This window comes from Chrysemys picta, chromosome 1 (genome assembly GCF_011386835.1).
Source record: "Chrysemys picta bellii isolate R12L10 chromosome 1, ASM1138683v2, whole genome shotgun sequence".
Lineage (NCBI taxonomy): Eukaryota > Metazoa > Chordata > Testudines > Emydidae > Chrysemys > Chrysemys picta.
In genome coordinates, this window is record NC_088791.1 from 65,653,732 (window position 1) to 65,669,206 (window position 15,475).

The following is a 15,475-nucleotide window of genomic DNA, read 5'->3' on the forward strand; positions in this document are numbered from 1 at the left end:
CAGTTGTACAATGCCCTGGACATTTACAGAACTAATGATTACCACCAAATTTAGTCTTCAGTGAAGGATTTGTCCATACCAAGTTGCAGGTTTTAAACATCAGTTATTTTTACTGTAGCTCTGTTTGTGGATGTATGCTCTGTTTTTGTTTTTTTTAACAATGAGAATGGTGTTTGCTTTTCATACTTACATAACTCAAATCGCTGAAAAGAATTTGCTCAAATTTAAACAAACACCAAAGCACATTTAGGCAGACCTCAAGCATGGACATGGACAAGTTCAACCCCAAAAGGTAAATGTTATGAGCATGCAAGAACAGAGGCTTACATGAAAAATAGCCTGCCATTTTATCTTTAGCAGGCACAAATACACGTTTAATGGGACTACTCGTAGTGTATAAAGTTAAAGGTTTAAGTCTTTGCAGGACTGGGGGCTAATATTGTATTTCAGATACCTGTATGGTGATCATCTGTAAACTATTAAAACTTAAACAAGTAACTTTTTAAAAGGGCTTCTTATGGGGGAGGGAAGCAAAAGGGGAAGAGGAGAACCTGACATCACACAAATGTTGACTCAAAGACATTTTAAAATGCATGCAGTAATATATAAGACATGTCTATCTACAGCAGCTAGCAGGTGTTCGCTTTTATTTTCTCCTCAGAGATATAGCTTGTAATAAAACTTTGTGTACACACACCACACCCCCATACATATTCTATTTTAAAGTTTCATGTTTTCTATTCACCCCCTCAACATTTACATTTTTCCATTAAAAATCCTCTTTATTCTTTTTTGTTGTTTAACTAAATCCTTGCCTATTTTAAAGTATATCAAACACCTGTGTCATAGAGGAAGGTGTATCATCCACCTTCTGCAGCTGGAGAAACTGAGGCAGCAGCCACCCCGGACTGCCCCTCTACCTCATGCGTCTCTCACCAGCCCCCTTCCCGCCCCACCCCATGTGACTGGCGAGTAGCTTTTCCTTTTGAGAAGAGGGATTTGGTGGGGATCACTGGCGTGAAAAGGCTCAGCCATGGGCTTGTCAGAACGTTGCACTCAGCGGGATGTCTCCAGCCCCTGAGCCTCCCATTACCCTGCTCAGCATTTCAGGCTGGTGGCCACGGCAGGGACCCTTTCTGCTGAAGGCTCAGCTGCCCCCTCCAACTAACCTTTCCTAGAGCAGATGAGACCGTCCATACCGCCCGGCTGCCTCCCGCAGAGCCTCAGGAGACAGGGAGACAGACCCGAACCCTTCTCACCCCCGCCCTCCCATGGGCGGGCCTCGGGGACCTGACTGGACGGCTCCTGCGTCAGTCAGCGGGCAGGGCACGGCCCCTGGGGGGGATTACACCGCCTGCGCCCGGACTGCAGCGCTTGTCCCGGGAGGTGCGGGCGCTGCCGTTGCTCCGAGCCGGAGCCATGCGGGTAGGAGCGCGCTCGGGGATGCTGCTGCCGGGAACTGGGGGTGGGGACGCCTCTCTCAGCCCGGGCGGGGCAACACCGGCACTGCACCCCTTCCCCGGCTTTGCCTGGCCCCGGCGGGCTAACGGACACCGGCCGGCTTCAGCCCGGCGTCTAGAGCGAGGGGCGGTGGGACAAGGAGGTGCTGAGCCCCTGGAGCCCGCGGGCCGCGGCGAGCGGGGCTCCGTCCCCCGTGTCACACGGCGTCTCTGTTTGCTTCCAGGAGGCGGGCAGCCTGTGCCTGGCGCTCCTGCTCCCGGTGGTGGCCGGGTTGGAGTTCAGCTATCACCACAGCGAGCAGCTGGAGACCTTCCTGAAGGAGGTGCACCAGCAGCACCCCTCCATCACCGCCCTGCGCAGCATCGGGCGGTCCGTGGCAGGTAGGCTGCTGCCGGGCCAGCTCCAGGGCAGTTTGAGAGCTGGGGGGGAAGGGGGGTCTGTCTGTTATAAAGCATTTGAAGAGCAGCCAAAATAAAAAGTCAGACAGTGTAAAGATGTTTATCCGTATGTTAATTCATTAACCTATGACGAATGGCTAGTGAAACCCACGTCTGATCTAACTGCACCTCCTTGACTTATGACTTCTAGCCAAACACTAAATAATTCTCAACTCAGTATTTTGTGCCCTGGAGCAGATGCTTTGATATTTGACATACTCAGGTAGTTGATTGCAGTACAAGTAAAGAGCTTGGCGACTACTCTATTTTTGTAGTGCCTAGCATCTGTCTACTTAAATCTGCCCCTTCAGCGAATTGTGTGTGTTTAAATTTAAATTGTTACTACAGCTTGAGAGACGCAAAATTCCTCAATGCAGCATTTAGTACAGTGTATATTAAACCACGATGTAACTTCTCCTTTGAAATATTGCTCTGAAGTTAGACAGTTCCTGGGCTACAACTTCAGAAATAGAGCTGATTCCAGTACACCTCTACCCGGATATAACGCTGTTCTCGGGAGCCAAAAAATCTTACCGTGTTATAGGTGAAATATGTCACACTTGCTTTGATCCGCCGGAGTGCGCAGCCCCGCGCCCCCCCCCCCCAGCACTGCTTTACCTGAATTCGTGTTATATTGGGTAGAGGTGTATTTTTAAAATGGGTGTAAGATGTCCAACTTACTAAAAGTCCAAGCCAGTCAGAGCTACAACAATGATATTGTAATGTGTATTTTCTAATTTATGGATAACTTTAAAAGATATATATTCTTCCTGGATTCACTCACTAGTCCAACAAATACAAGACTGACTGTAAAAAATACTTAGGTGCTGAAATCAAGACTATTGTGTCCCTCATTTAACACCGACTCTCAAACTCTTTGGGAAAATATAGCCAGTTACAGCTTGAGGCTTCTGCCTTTATGTAGATAGATTAGCTTGATTTATCTTTTAGATTTCAGCACTGTCTAAGATACACATAGCTGTGCCTGGGTTTTTTTATTTAAAGAAATTTAAAATCTCAGTTTAATAAGGACATTAGTGCGCACCTACATTTATGCATGTCTTGTCAAGTGTTCTGAAAAGAAATTTATGTACAGTACTTATCATTTGATCAAGGAACAATGAAATTATTCTAAGAAATACGGTATAAAGTTAGAGATGAGGAATTACATTCTTGAGAAACATCTGTTCACATAATCCTGATTAATCTGTTTTTGCTTAAGCAAGAGCAATTGTAGCAATGATCAAATCTATGATTGTGTTCTAGATAAAGCTGCATCATTATAGGCAGATTAGCATGAAGAATTATAGTAGCTAGAGTTGCTCTTTCATGTATGGTTAAAAATAAAGGTAAATGTGTGACTTCATATTTTCTGACTGCGACAGTACTTGTCTGGAAGAGAATTTGATTTTTAAAGTCCAGTCTCTTCTGTTTTGGCTAGATATCAATCATCATTGGTATTAACTGTGAAAGCAGCTGCCAGACCACTCACTCACTCTTGATTTAAGGAAATAACTGATCAGCAAGTAATGTTAATGCACTTTTAATATTTGTATCTTGAGGGATCTTAACTGTTAAATATAGAGCCAAATCCTGCCTTCATTGCCATCCCGGGACCGCACAGGCTTCTGTGTGGCAAAACTAAAGTTGAACTTGGACCCTCTCACAAGACTAAACTTTTCTAACTTAAGTGCTTAAAATATGGCCCCTAAATAAATATTTAGGCACCTGAAAAATCAGATCCCTTCATTTAGAAGAACTGAGCACCCACAACTCCCATTGACTTAAAACCCTAAACTGGAAATGCACTTATCCTTTGTCAGTGAGCAAAGATTACCAAGGATTTTGGCATCCCTTTTCCCTGCTCTGCTTAAGCACATGGGAGAGGTGGGAGCCAAAAGTGTTGTCTCAGGAGCGCCCCCCTGCTCTGCCTGCTAAACTTCCATCATGCAAAATGAAAAGAGAAGCACTTTGCTCCCTGCCCTTCCTAAGCACTTTAAGCAGAGCAGTGAAAGGAGTATATAGGCACTGAACAATGTATCAATACCACATAGAGCAGGGTGGGGCAGACAAATGAAGATGATAGGGAACCCGGCAGGAGAAGACAGCAGTATTGCATTTTTCATCCACCACAAGTATTTGGAGGAGTGGGGGGAAGTGGTATCTCAGGCCTTGGCTACACTTGCAAGTTGCAGCGCTGTAAAGCCGCCCCCAGTGCTGTAACTCACTCCCCGTCCACACTGGCAAGGTATTTGCAGCGCTGTATCTCCTTGGTTGCAGCGCTGCGTGTACTCCACCTCTCCGAGAGGAATAGCGAGTGCAGTGCTGCCGCTGCAGCGCCAGTGTGGCCATCCAATGCACTGTGAATGGCCTCCAGAATTATTCAATAGTATCCCACAATGCCTGTTCTAGCCACTCGGGTCATCAGTTCAAACTCTACTGCCCTGGCCTCAGGAAACCAACCATGTGACCGACCCTTTACATTCCCCGGGAATTTTAAAAATCCCCTTCCTGTTTGCTCAGCCCAGCATGGCGTGGAGTGCTATCAGCGAATCTTTCCAGGTGCCCATGCCTCCACGCGCCAAGTGAGCCCCAGCATGGAGCAATGGCGAGTTGCTGGACCTCATCAGTGTTTGGGGGGAGGAAGCTGTCCAGTCCCAGCTGCGCTCCGGCCGTAGGAATTACGATACCTTCGGGAAGGTATCAAAGGACATGATGGAAAGGGGCCAGGACCGGGACGCCCTGCAGTGCAGGATTAAAGTCAAGGAGCTGCGGAGTGCCTACCGCAAAGCCCGCGACGCAAACGGCCGCTCGGGTGCTCCCCCGCGACCCGCAGATTCTACAAGGAGCTAGATGCGATACTTGGGGTTAACCCCACCTCCACTCCGAGCACCACCATGGACATGTCAGAGCCGGTGTGGTGGGGGGGAGGAGGAAGAGGAGGAGGAGGAGGAAAACGGGAGTGATGGTGGTGGGCCGGATGGAGACACCCCAGAATCCCTGGAGCCATGCAGCCAGGAGCTCTTCTCGAGCCAGGAGGATGGTAACCAGTCGCAGCAGCCGGTACTTGGTGGAGGACAAACAGAAGAGCAGGTTCCCGGTAAGCATTTTTTTTTTCCCGGGAAGGAATTTTTTCGGTGCGGGCTCTTTGGGAGAGGAGGGTTAAGCATGCATGCCTAGATGCGGAATAGTGCATTGATGTGGTTTATCACATCGCGGTAATCAGCCTTGGTAATCTCTTCGAATGTCTCATCCAGAACATGTGCAATGCGCTTGCGCAGGTTTATAGGGAGAGCCACCGTGCTCCACCAGCCAGGCTAACGTGTCCACGCCACTGTGCCGCGAGGGGCGGGGGGACCATTGCTGCACACAGGCAAGCTGCATATGGGCCAGGGCGGAAGCTGCATTGCAGTAGAAGACCCTCCCTTGCTTCCCAGGTCACCCTCAGCAGCGAGATATCGTCCAGGACAATCTCCTGTGGAAAATGTTGGGACAGTGTTCAGTGTAGGTGCCCCCTGAAGCTGTTGGCTCTCCCCAAGGCACAGAAACCCAGAGGACAGTGCAGCTCTGAAACAATCAGTCCCCATTACTCACCATTTTGAGGCTCCCGTGGGATATGTGTGCTCTGTTTCGGACGGGAAAATTATGCTATTGTGTAGACCCTGTGTGTTTTCTACTCCTTAAGTGCGGGGGGAATCATTACTCTGTCAGGTATAAACAATGCTGCCTCTGTTAAATGTTACGTTTTGCCTATACAGCTGCATCAACCTTGAGACCTCAGCCGTCCCTCTTATCGCCTGCTCAGAGACTGCAAAGACTCAGGAAGAGACCGTGAAAAAGCAAAGAAGACCTGCTGCAAGAAGTGATGCGGCAATCTATTAAAGAGAACGAGAAGGCACAGGACTGGAGGGAGAGAGAAAGCAGGATCCGCCAGGAAAACGCAGCGCACCGGCAGCAAAGCACCGCGCACCGGCAGCAAAGCACTGATAGGCTCATCAGCATCCTGGAGCGCCAAGCAGATGCTATCCAGGAGCTGGTAGCCATGCAGAAAGAGAAGCAGTACCGAAAACGCAAACGCCACCCCCGCTACAGCCCTTGTCCCAAAAATTTCCGTTGTGCCCCACTGTCACCTCCAACCCACTTTCCCCAACTTCCGTGTTCTTCATGCCACCCGCTGCCTCCAACACCAGTATCTTCAGCACCCAACCCTGAAGACCACGACCCTTACCCTCTGCACTCAACCCCCCTCACCATGCAGTATAGCTGCCCTGAAGTGCAGCACTCACTGCACAGCACACCAGACAGGACATACATGAATCTGTGATTGTACTGTTCCCCACTCCACCCCCTTTTTTCTTTTCAATAAATGGATTCTTTGGCTTTGAAAACATTCTTTATTATTGCATAAAGTAAAAGACTCCTTAGCCTGGGAAATAAACAGGCATTGCAAGTCTGCTTGTCTGCTAAGCAGACACTGATTCCTAAAGATTGGAACTACTGCACTTCACTCCCGTGCAGGGCACCAGATACCACTGCTGGTTTTCAGCCTCAAATTGCTCCGTCAAGGCATCCCTAATCCTTGCAGCCCCGCGCTGGGCCCCTGTAATAGCCCTGCTCTCTGGCTGTGCAAATTCAGCCTCCAGGTGTTGAACCTCAGAGGTCCATGCCTGAGTGAAGCTTTCACCCTTCCCTTCACAAATGGAGGGCACAGCACGCGGATATAACTGCGGGGATGCTGCTTTCGGCCAAGTCCAGCTTCCCGTACAGAGATCGCCAGCGGGCCTTTAAACGGCCAAAGGCACACTCCACAGTCATTCGGCACCGGCTCAGCCTGTAGTTGAACTGTTCCTTGCTGCTGTCAAGGCTCCCTGTGTAGGGTTTCATGAGCCACGGCATTAATGGGTTAGCGGGATCTCCAAGGATCACAATGGGCATTTCAACTTCCCCTACCGTGATCTTCCGCTCGGGGAAAAAAGTCCCAGCCTGCATCTTCCTGAACAGCCAAGTGTTCCAGAAGATGCGTGCGTCATGCACCTTTCCAGGCCAGCCTGTGTTAATGTCAATGAAACACCCACGGTGATCCACAAGCGCCTGGAGAACCATAGAGAAATACCCCTTCTGATTAACGTACTCGGATCCTTGGTGGGGTGGTGCCAGAATAGGAATGTGCGTCCCATCTATCGCTCCTTCACAGTTAGGGAACCCCATTTGTGCAAAGCCATCCACTGTTTCCTGCACGTTACCCAGAGTCACGGTTCTTCTGAGTAGGATGCGATTAACGGCCTTGCAAACTTGCATCAACACGATTCCAACGGTCGACTTTCCCACTCCAAACTGATTTGCGACCGACCAGTAGCTGTCTGGAGTTGCCAGCTTCCAGATTGCAATAGCCACCCGCTTCTCCACTGGCAGGGCAGCTCTCAATCTCGTGTCCTTGCGCCGCAGGGTGGGGGCAAGCTCCTCACACAGTCTCATGAAAGTGGCTTTTCTCATCCAAAAGTTCTGCAGCCACTGCTCGTCATCCCAGACTTCCATGATGATGTGATCCCACCACTCGGTGCTTGTTTCCCGAACCCAAAAGCGGAGTTCCACGGTGCTAAGCATGTCCGTGAATGCCACAAGCAATTTCGTGTCGTACGCGTTATGCGTCTCGATAGCATCGTCTGAATCCTCACTCTCACTGTCACTTTGGATCTTAAGGAATAGTTCGACACCAAACGTGACGTGCTGGCGAGACTCGCCAGCATACGCCTCAGCAGTTCGGACTCCATTTCCCGCAGACAGATCGCGCTGCACAGAAACCGTTGAAAGATGGCGCCAAAGGTGGACGGAAACAAAGGGATTTCTGGGATGCGAAGCGATGCATCATGGGGCATTGGGACAGGACCCAGAATCCTCCGCACCCACGCCCCCTTCCCACGGCGCCAGAATGGGAAAAGGTGCTCTGTGGGATAGCTGCCCATAATGCACCGCTCCCAATAGCGCTGCAATTGCCGCAAATGTGGCCACGATAGCGCGCTGGGCAGCTGTCAGTGTGGACAGACTGCAGCGCTTTCCCTACTCAGCTGCACGAAGTCAGGTTTAACTCACAGCGCTGTACATCTGCAAGTGTAGCCAAGGCCTGAGGTTTGGGTGGAGCAACAAGGTCCTTTAATTCTCAGCAGCCAGCAGAGGATCTCATCCCACTTCCAGTAACAACAGTTAGAGACCTTCCCACATGACCACTAGCAGAGATAACTGGCTTCCAGAATGCGACAGCAGCAGCAGTGTGTTGCATCACAGCAGGGCTGAGGGATGGGGTGCTGGGATTCCTGCTGACCAGGAGTGCGCGGACCGGGAGTGAAGCCAGTGCTACCTGACCAGGCCATGGTGGGGACGCTGGTGTAGCCCGAGGGGCCCGAGCTGCTGGACAGGAAGCGGTGTGGTGAGTGAGTGCTGGACAGCCCCAATTCTGGCCTGCCGCCCAGGCCCAGCCACTGGCTGCCATCCCTGAGCACACTGCGCCCCTCAGGCTGCCTGAGCCGGACACCGTGGGCCAGGTGCTGCTGGTGAGCAGAGCCCTGCGCGATTGTAGCCACATCCAATACACTATCTGCAAAAATGGTCTGCGGATATGAAGTGGATATCCATGGATTTGCAGGACTCTACTAATAGTTCTATCTAATCTTGTAGTTACAATGGCGTATAATAAGACCTTATACCAATCTAGTAAAAAATAGGAAAACAAGTTGAGGTAATGGGAGGAGGAGGAAAAGGGAATATTTTTCATGCTGTTTTTCAGATCCTGGGCTAGATAAATTTAACATCTTTTGAAGGTGCACAGACCGCATCAGTCACTGTTAATTCTACCCTCTTCTGTGCAAAATCTACCCTGGTTTACACTTCCTTCAGTGCAGTTTAAGTAGGTTTGCATGAGGTTTAAGTTAGGGGAGAATTTGGTCTTTATGATATGATTTTTAGATCCACATGTGGCATTTTGCATTATTTTAGACATGATGTTTGAACATGTAACTTTATTTTTATTATTATTATTATTATTATTATTACCCTATTTTATGCTCAACGCTGAGCTTCTGAAAATCAGGCCTTAAGATTTACACAGACATCTTTCTGACTGTAAAGTGACAGCTTCCTAATTTTAATTGCTCTGTGGGCCAAATTCTTTCTGCATTTACAGTACCATTAATAATGGGAACTGGTATAACTCAGGGGAGAATTTAACCCATTATCTTTGGTGTCTGTTTACTTTGAATAAAACAAATTCTTCTGCCACACTTAGCTCACTTTTCCAAAGTTATGTAGTGCTAGGTTCTATTCTGCCTCCTGGATCAACAAATTTTATCAGCTAAATCCTGATTGCAGAATTTTTTTACTGGCGATGAGAAAGAACAGAGTTTGTTATTTTAAATCCCAGGCTGATTTTGCAGTGCTTGCAGTTGGAAAAATTCTGTCTGACAAATTATATGGCACTCATCAATAATAAATGCATAACTTCATCATTTCATTTTTAGGATAATATTTTCTACTAACTGCAACTTATTTATTGAATAGTTAATTTATTTCTAGAAACCCAGCACTTACTGTTGCACTGAATTAATGTTCTTATATGATCCTTAGATAAGAACATAGAACATAAGAAAGGCCATACTGGGTCAGACCAAAGGTCCGTCTAGCCCAGTATCCTGTCTTCTGACAGTGGCCAATGCCAGGTGCCCCAGAGGAAATGAACAGAACAGGTAATCATCAAGTGATCCATCCCCTGTTGCCCATTCCCAGCTTCTGGCAAACAGAGGCTAGGGACACCATCCCTGCCCATCCTGGCTAATAGCCATTGATGGACCTATCCTCCCTGAATTTATCTAGTTCTTTTTTGAACCCTGTTATAGTCTTGGCCTTCACAACATCCTCTGGCAAGGAGTTCCACAGGTTGACTGTGTGTTGTGTGAAAAAATACTTCCTTTTGTTTGTTTTAAACCTGCTGCCTATTAATTTCATTTGGTGGCCCGTAGTTCTTGTGTTATGATAAGGAGTAAATAACACTTCCTTATTTACTGTCTCCACACTAGTCATGATTTTATAGACCTCTATCATATCCCCCCTTAGTTGTCTCTTTTCCAAGCTGAAAAGTCCCAGTCTTATTAATCTCTTCTCATATGGCAGCCATTCCATGCCCCTAATTATTTTTGTTGCCCTTTTCTGAACCTTTTCCAATTCCAATATATCTTTTTTGATATGGGGCGACCACATCTGCACAGAGTATTCAAGTTGTGGGCATACCATCTATCCCTCTTAATAATGCCCAACATTCTGTTTGCTTTTTTGACTGCCGCTGCACATTGAGTGGATGTTTTCAGAGAACTATCCACAATGACTCCAAGATCTCTTTCTTGAGTGGTAACAAAGAATTTAGTGTATAGGTGGGATGACTGAAGAGAGAGAAGCCAAAGTTATAGCTATTATCCTAAGATTATGTACTGCAGCTTTGATTGGGATTATGAAGGATATTTAACTGTAATTGAGGCACCATTCTTAAACAGAATATTGATCAGCCCAAGAAGGCCTCACTGTGTAATGAGTTCCACATGATGGAAGGGTCCATCCTCACTGAGCTCATCGCATGATTGGGGTCATAATGACTAAACAAGCAATGTATCTTTGTAGGGACTGATTAGTAAGGTTACACATTGCAGTTCTTTAAAACAGAGATATGTGTAAAGCAGTAATACTGCATTTCACATGCATAATGTGGCCAAAGTAGATATTGTATCTTAAACTTGCAAAATGTACTTCTAAGCATATGTACAAAAAACCCTCCACACTAAAGAGATAATCAAAAAGTTGTCCCAATATCAAGGACTCTACCAAATTAAAGAAATCAGTGAAATTCCTATTCCCTCCCTGTGCAAGCAGAGCAGACTCATTGCATGTCCTGAAAGTCAACACCAGCTCGTTTGCAGTGTTGTTGTAGCTGTGTGGGTCCCGGGTATGAGAGAGACAAGGTTGGCGAAGTAATATCTTTTATTGGACCAACTTCTGTTGGTTGAAGGTAAAAGCTTTTGAGCTAACAGAACTCTTCTTCAGCTTGTACCTCCCACCAACAGAAGTTGGTCCAATAAAAGATACTTCCTCATTTACCCCATCTCTAACAGCAGCTCTGACAGACCAATGGGAAGAATGAATTCTGGGCTGAGAATGCCCTGTTCCCAGTCCCTAGACATTTAAATCTGAGGGTTGGGCATCTCAGCAGATATGCTGTCAACATGAAACAAGGAGAGGTGGGATCTAAAGAAGATGTACATAGTGGAAACACCAACATTAATTGCATCTGGACATGAACTGGAAGCCAGCAGAGACTATAGTACACAAGTGTCATGCAAGAAACACTTATAAAGGAGCAGGCAGTCATATTCTGTACAGGCTGCAACTTCAGAGTGGTCCTCAGGTGTAGCTCTCCAAGCAGAGTGCATTGCATTAATCCATTCTGAAAGTGACACAGGCATGGATAACTGTGGCAAGACATCAGAGAAGAAAGGTCATAATCTCTTAATCAAGAGCATGTATGTTTGTGGCTGGCCACAGTTTCTTCTTATGAGCCAACAAAGTTACCAGTGATCTAGTAGGAACCCTAGATAGCTCACCTTACTAACAATGCAGACAAACACCCTATGTTGCATAAGCAGATACCCAGAACAGGTGACAAAATGCATGTTTTCCCTGAGTTGGCCATATAGCCCCAATCCCCAGTTAAGCACTTGGAAAGCTAAAATACTTCACCATCTGGATCTAATGTAAAGGAAACAAAGCTGAGTGCTTTTTGCATATTGATGGTCTAAGACCCAAGTAGTCCCATTTTCTCCCCCCAGTGGCTTTACATACATCCAGTAGAGATTTGACAGGACAGAACTTATCATCCCATATGCAGGCTGTGCAGCCAGAAGAGTGGTGGCCCAACACTAGTCTCTGTGTTGTCAAACAGAAAAGTACCACCCCATCTAACCTTGTCAGTATCAGCAAACATGTCAACAAAACACGTCAACCTCTTGATCAATGGTATCAAAGGTAGCCAATAGATTCAAAGAAATTGGCATGGGTACTTGATGCCTATCCATCACCAAAAGGAGAAAATCAACCAATGAGACTTAGGTTGTCTTTATGCCATAGCCAGGTCTAATTCTAGATTTAAAGTGTTGTAGAAGATCTCAGGAATGCAGGTGTTTGTGGAACTGATTTACCTCAGCCTTATCAATGACCTTCTAGAAAAAAACAGGTTAGAATAGGATGGTGACTGGAGAGATGACCCATGTCAAGATTTCACTTCTTATGCAATTGCTTGTTTGAGATACTGGTACCATTCCTTCCCTGAGAGAGTGTTGACTGTCTCCACCAATAATAGACCTACAGTTTCTTTGCTTAATTTTTAAGCCAGCCATGAAGGGGATAAAGTTGACAGACATTGCATGATGGGAAGCTTATTTTCTCCTGAAGTTCATATAAGACAGGAATATTGAGAAACATCTAGTATTTATTGTTTGGCATATGTAGTTTGGCAGGGACTGTGTTTTCCTATTTGTTTGAAAAACACCTAAATACATTGTAGGTTGCAATATAAAGTGGTCAGAAACAAAACACTGTTTCATTGTGGTGCTCCTAATGTGTATTGTATCCACCTGTTGTTTCTTGATTTACATTTAGGCTTTGTCTACACTGGCAAGTGAAAGACAAACTTTTGTTATTCAGAGGTATTTTAAAAACAAAAACACACACACACTCCCGAAAGACAAAAGTTTTGCTGACGACAAGCACCAGTGTGAACAGCGCTTTGTCCTGCCGACAAAGCTAATGCCACTCATTGGGGGTGGAAGTTTTTTGTTGGCATCAGAGCTTTCTCCTGCCAACAAATAACGGCTGCACTGTGTGCCACTGTGTAGTGGCACAGCTGTGTCGCTAAAAGCTGCGTAGTATAGACATAGCCTAAGTCCCTCACCCTAAGAGTTTAGTCTTTTTGTTATGCATTTGTCCACTGTCTAGCACAATGGGCTCCTGTTCCATGACTGGGCTCCTAGGCACAACTGCATTATACATCGCAGTATTATTGGGTAGTGGCGAATCAGAGTCATTGCCGCTTTATTCACCTCCATAAATAAATATAACAAAAAAGATAATTTTTTAATTAAAACCAAATCTGTAGTTGGATCCCATGTTACTTTCTACCTCCTGCAAAGCGGAGTGTGCCTATAGCTCTCCAGTGCCAGGCAGCTCTAATTGCCTCATTGAGTAGAGAGTTTGTAAAGAGAGAAATCACCCACACTTCAAAAACAGAGTGGCCCAGACACTGCCCTTAGTTTATAGACTTGTATAACCACCACTCAGTAGAGCAAAGGCCATGTCAATCTGTTTCAGCTGTGTAACATTTTGACTTTAATAGAGGTACTCTGAATTTATGCCAGAGTAACAAGATTTGGAAGACTTTCAAAGTGTAACTGAGGCCCAATGTTGAGGGGAAAATATTCCAGTTTGTTCAGTAGTTTCTAATAAGTAACACAAACGTATTTCTTTCCTGGTAACATACCATAATGGCATAACCCTATATCTTTCCTTAGTATTGTTACTTTGCCATCACTCTAAAAATGTTGCAGACTTGTGGATCTTACAAGGTCTTGATAATAGGTAAATAATCTTTGTATGAATATAGTTAAGATGAGCAAAATTGCAGTACCCCTGAGAGAAGAAGTTAAGTCAACCGAAGCCCCAGTATAGACACTAATAGGTCAGTGGAAGAATTCTTCCATCAACTTAGCTACTGCTTTTCGGGGGGAGAGATGGAGGGTATCTATGACAACAGAAAAAATCCCTTTGGTCTCTGTAGCAAGTGTCTACACTACAATGCAGTGGCATAGCTGCAGCATTGGATCTGTATCTGTACTGCTGTAGCGGTTGTAGTGTAGTCATACCCCCCTCCCCTTAGTTTTAATAGCTTTTATCTTCTCTTTAACTTTGGTGATCAAACCATATCCATTCATAGTACTTTACATCCATTGATGTTCTCCAAATCTTCATCCAGCTGAATATTTTGAGACAATTTATTCAATTAACAAGACGTTCAGAATGTACTTCTGAACATCCCGTTAATTGAATCCAGTTCAGAAACAATCCAATACAGAAACCTATCGTGAGTCTCTGAACATTTTCTTCAGTAGAGAAAATGGTGGTGTTATCAGAATACCCCACTATTCCTCCTCAGTTGCACTAAGGAAGTATAATTATCTTTTAATAGTGCTTTGCCTTTCTATAGCACCATCCATCTATGAATTTCAAATGCTTTACAAACATTAATTAAACCTTATAACACCACTGAGAGACAGGTTTTATTATCCCTGCACTACAGATGAGGAAGCCAACAAATAGTAAATTTGTTTTCTGTGTGAATTGTTCCAGTTCACACAGAAAAATCTATGGCAGACCTTGTAATAGAACCCAGGGACCGAGTTCAGCCATGGCGTAAGCAAGCGCAAACCCTGCTGGAGTCAATGGGAGTTGTGCCAGAATATGCCAAGAATGAATTTAGCTCTAGATCTCCTGATTCCTTCCAATTCCTCTGCTTTAGCCGCAGTGCTAAATGGCTTTGTTTTAGGCATTTTGGAATCCGCATCTAGGTGGGACAAGCCATTTAGCAAATGAGTTCAAACTTCGAATTTATTTGAATCTAATGAATAACTGTTCAAAAAGGGGGAAAAAAAACAGGACACAAAGTCTAGTTATTTGTATTACAGTACCACCTAGGAGTCCTAATCTGAAAGTACATCTGCACAGCAGCTGGGAGATGTAATTCTCAGCTTGAATGGATGAACGGGCGCTACTTCTGCTCAAGCTAGCACATAAAAATAACTGAATGGCCGCGGTGGCTTAGGCTAGTGGTTTGAGTACAATCCTGCCCAACCTCCTGATTATATATTTGGGTGGCTAGCCCAAGCCACTGCCCATGCCACAGTGGCCACACTGCTATTTTTAGGCACAGGCTAGCATGTGTATGTCTACCCAAGATGTGTATGTCTACCTCGCAGCTGCTGTGTAGATGTACCCATAGAACGAGACCTTAGTGTGCTAGGCACTGTACAAACACAGAACCAAAAAACCATGTTTCTCTATAGCATCCATTATTAAAAGTAGCTAAATGCTGTGTCTGGTGAAAGCTCCTCATCACACAGCCATCTCAACTATCACCCATATGTGTGTGCCCCATAAAAGCAGTTCTTTAACTTTAAGACTGATCAGTTTGTTAGTGAATTTATGGCTGACTGTTAAGGGTTTTTTTGTTTTGTTTTGTTTTTAAGAAAAAAATCCACAGGGAACAATGCCTACTGAGAAAATGATGCGAATATTTTCCCCTTGATACGTGGTGTGAGTCACATTCCTGTATATTAGAAGCTTACCTTCTGTTGTTTCATTTGACTGCTTAATACAGACATGGCTTTTCTCTCCTGTCACTGGTCCTTGATAGCACATTTCCCCAAAAATTTATCTTGAGCTGGTATTTCACAGAACTAGTTAGACATGACACAAGATGCATGGATTACATA

At 45.6% G+C, this 15,475-nt stretch overlaps 1 protein-coding gene across 5 annotated transcripts in view; it reads left to right on the plus strand.

The window, feature by feature from the left end:
• The first annotated feature begins 987 nt into the window (after nucleotides 1-987).
• CPM (carboxypeptidase M) overlaps nucleotides 988-15,475 on the plus strand; it is a 69,685-nt gene continuing 55,197 nt past the window's right edge. For 2 of the 5 annotated variants that reach the window (XM_042860155.2, XM_005280025.5), the window contains exons 1-2: nucleotides 988-1,425; nucleotides 1,685-1,841. In XM_042860155.2, coding sequence (XP_042716089.1) covers nucleotides 1,420-1,425; nucleotides 1,685-1,841 — 163 coding nt within the window. In that variant the 5' untranslated portion in view covers nucleotides 988-1,419. The remainder of the gene's footprint in view (nucleotides 1,426-1,684; nucleotides 1,842-15,475) is intronic. The other 3 variants (XR_010593249.1, XR_010593242.1, XM_065570171.1) reach the window with 2 other exon arrangements.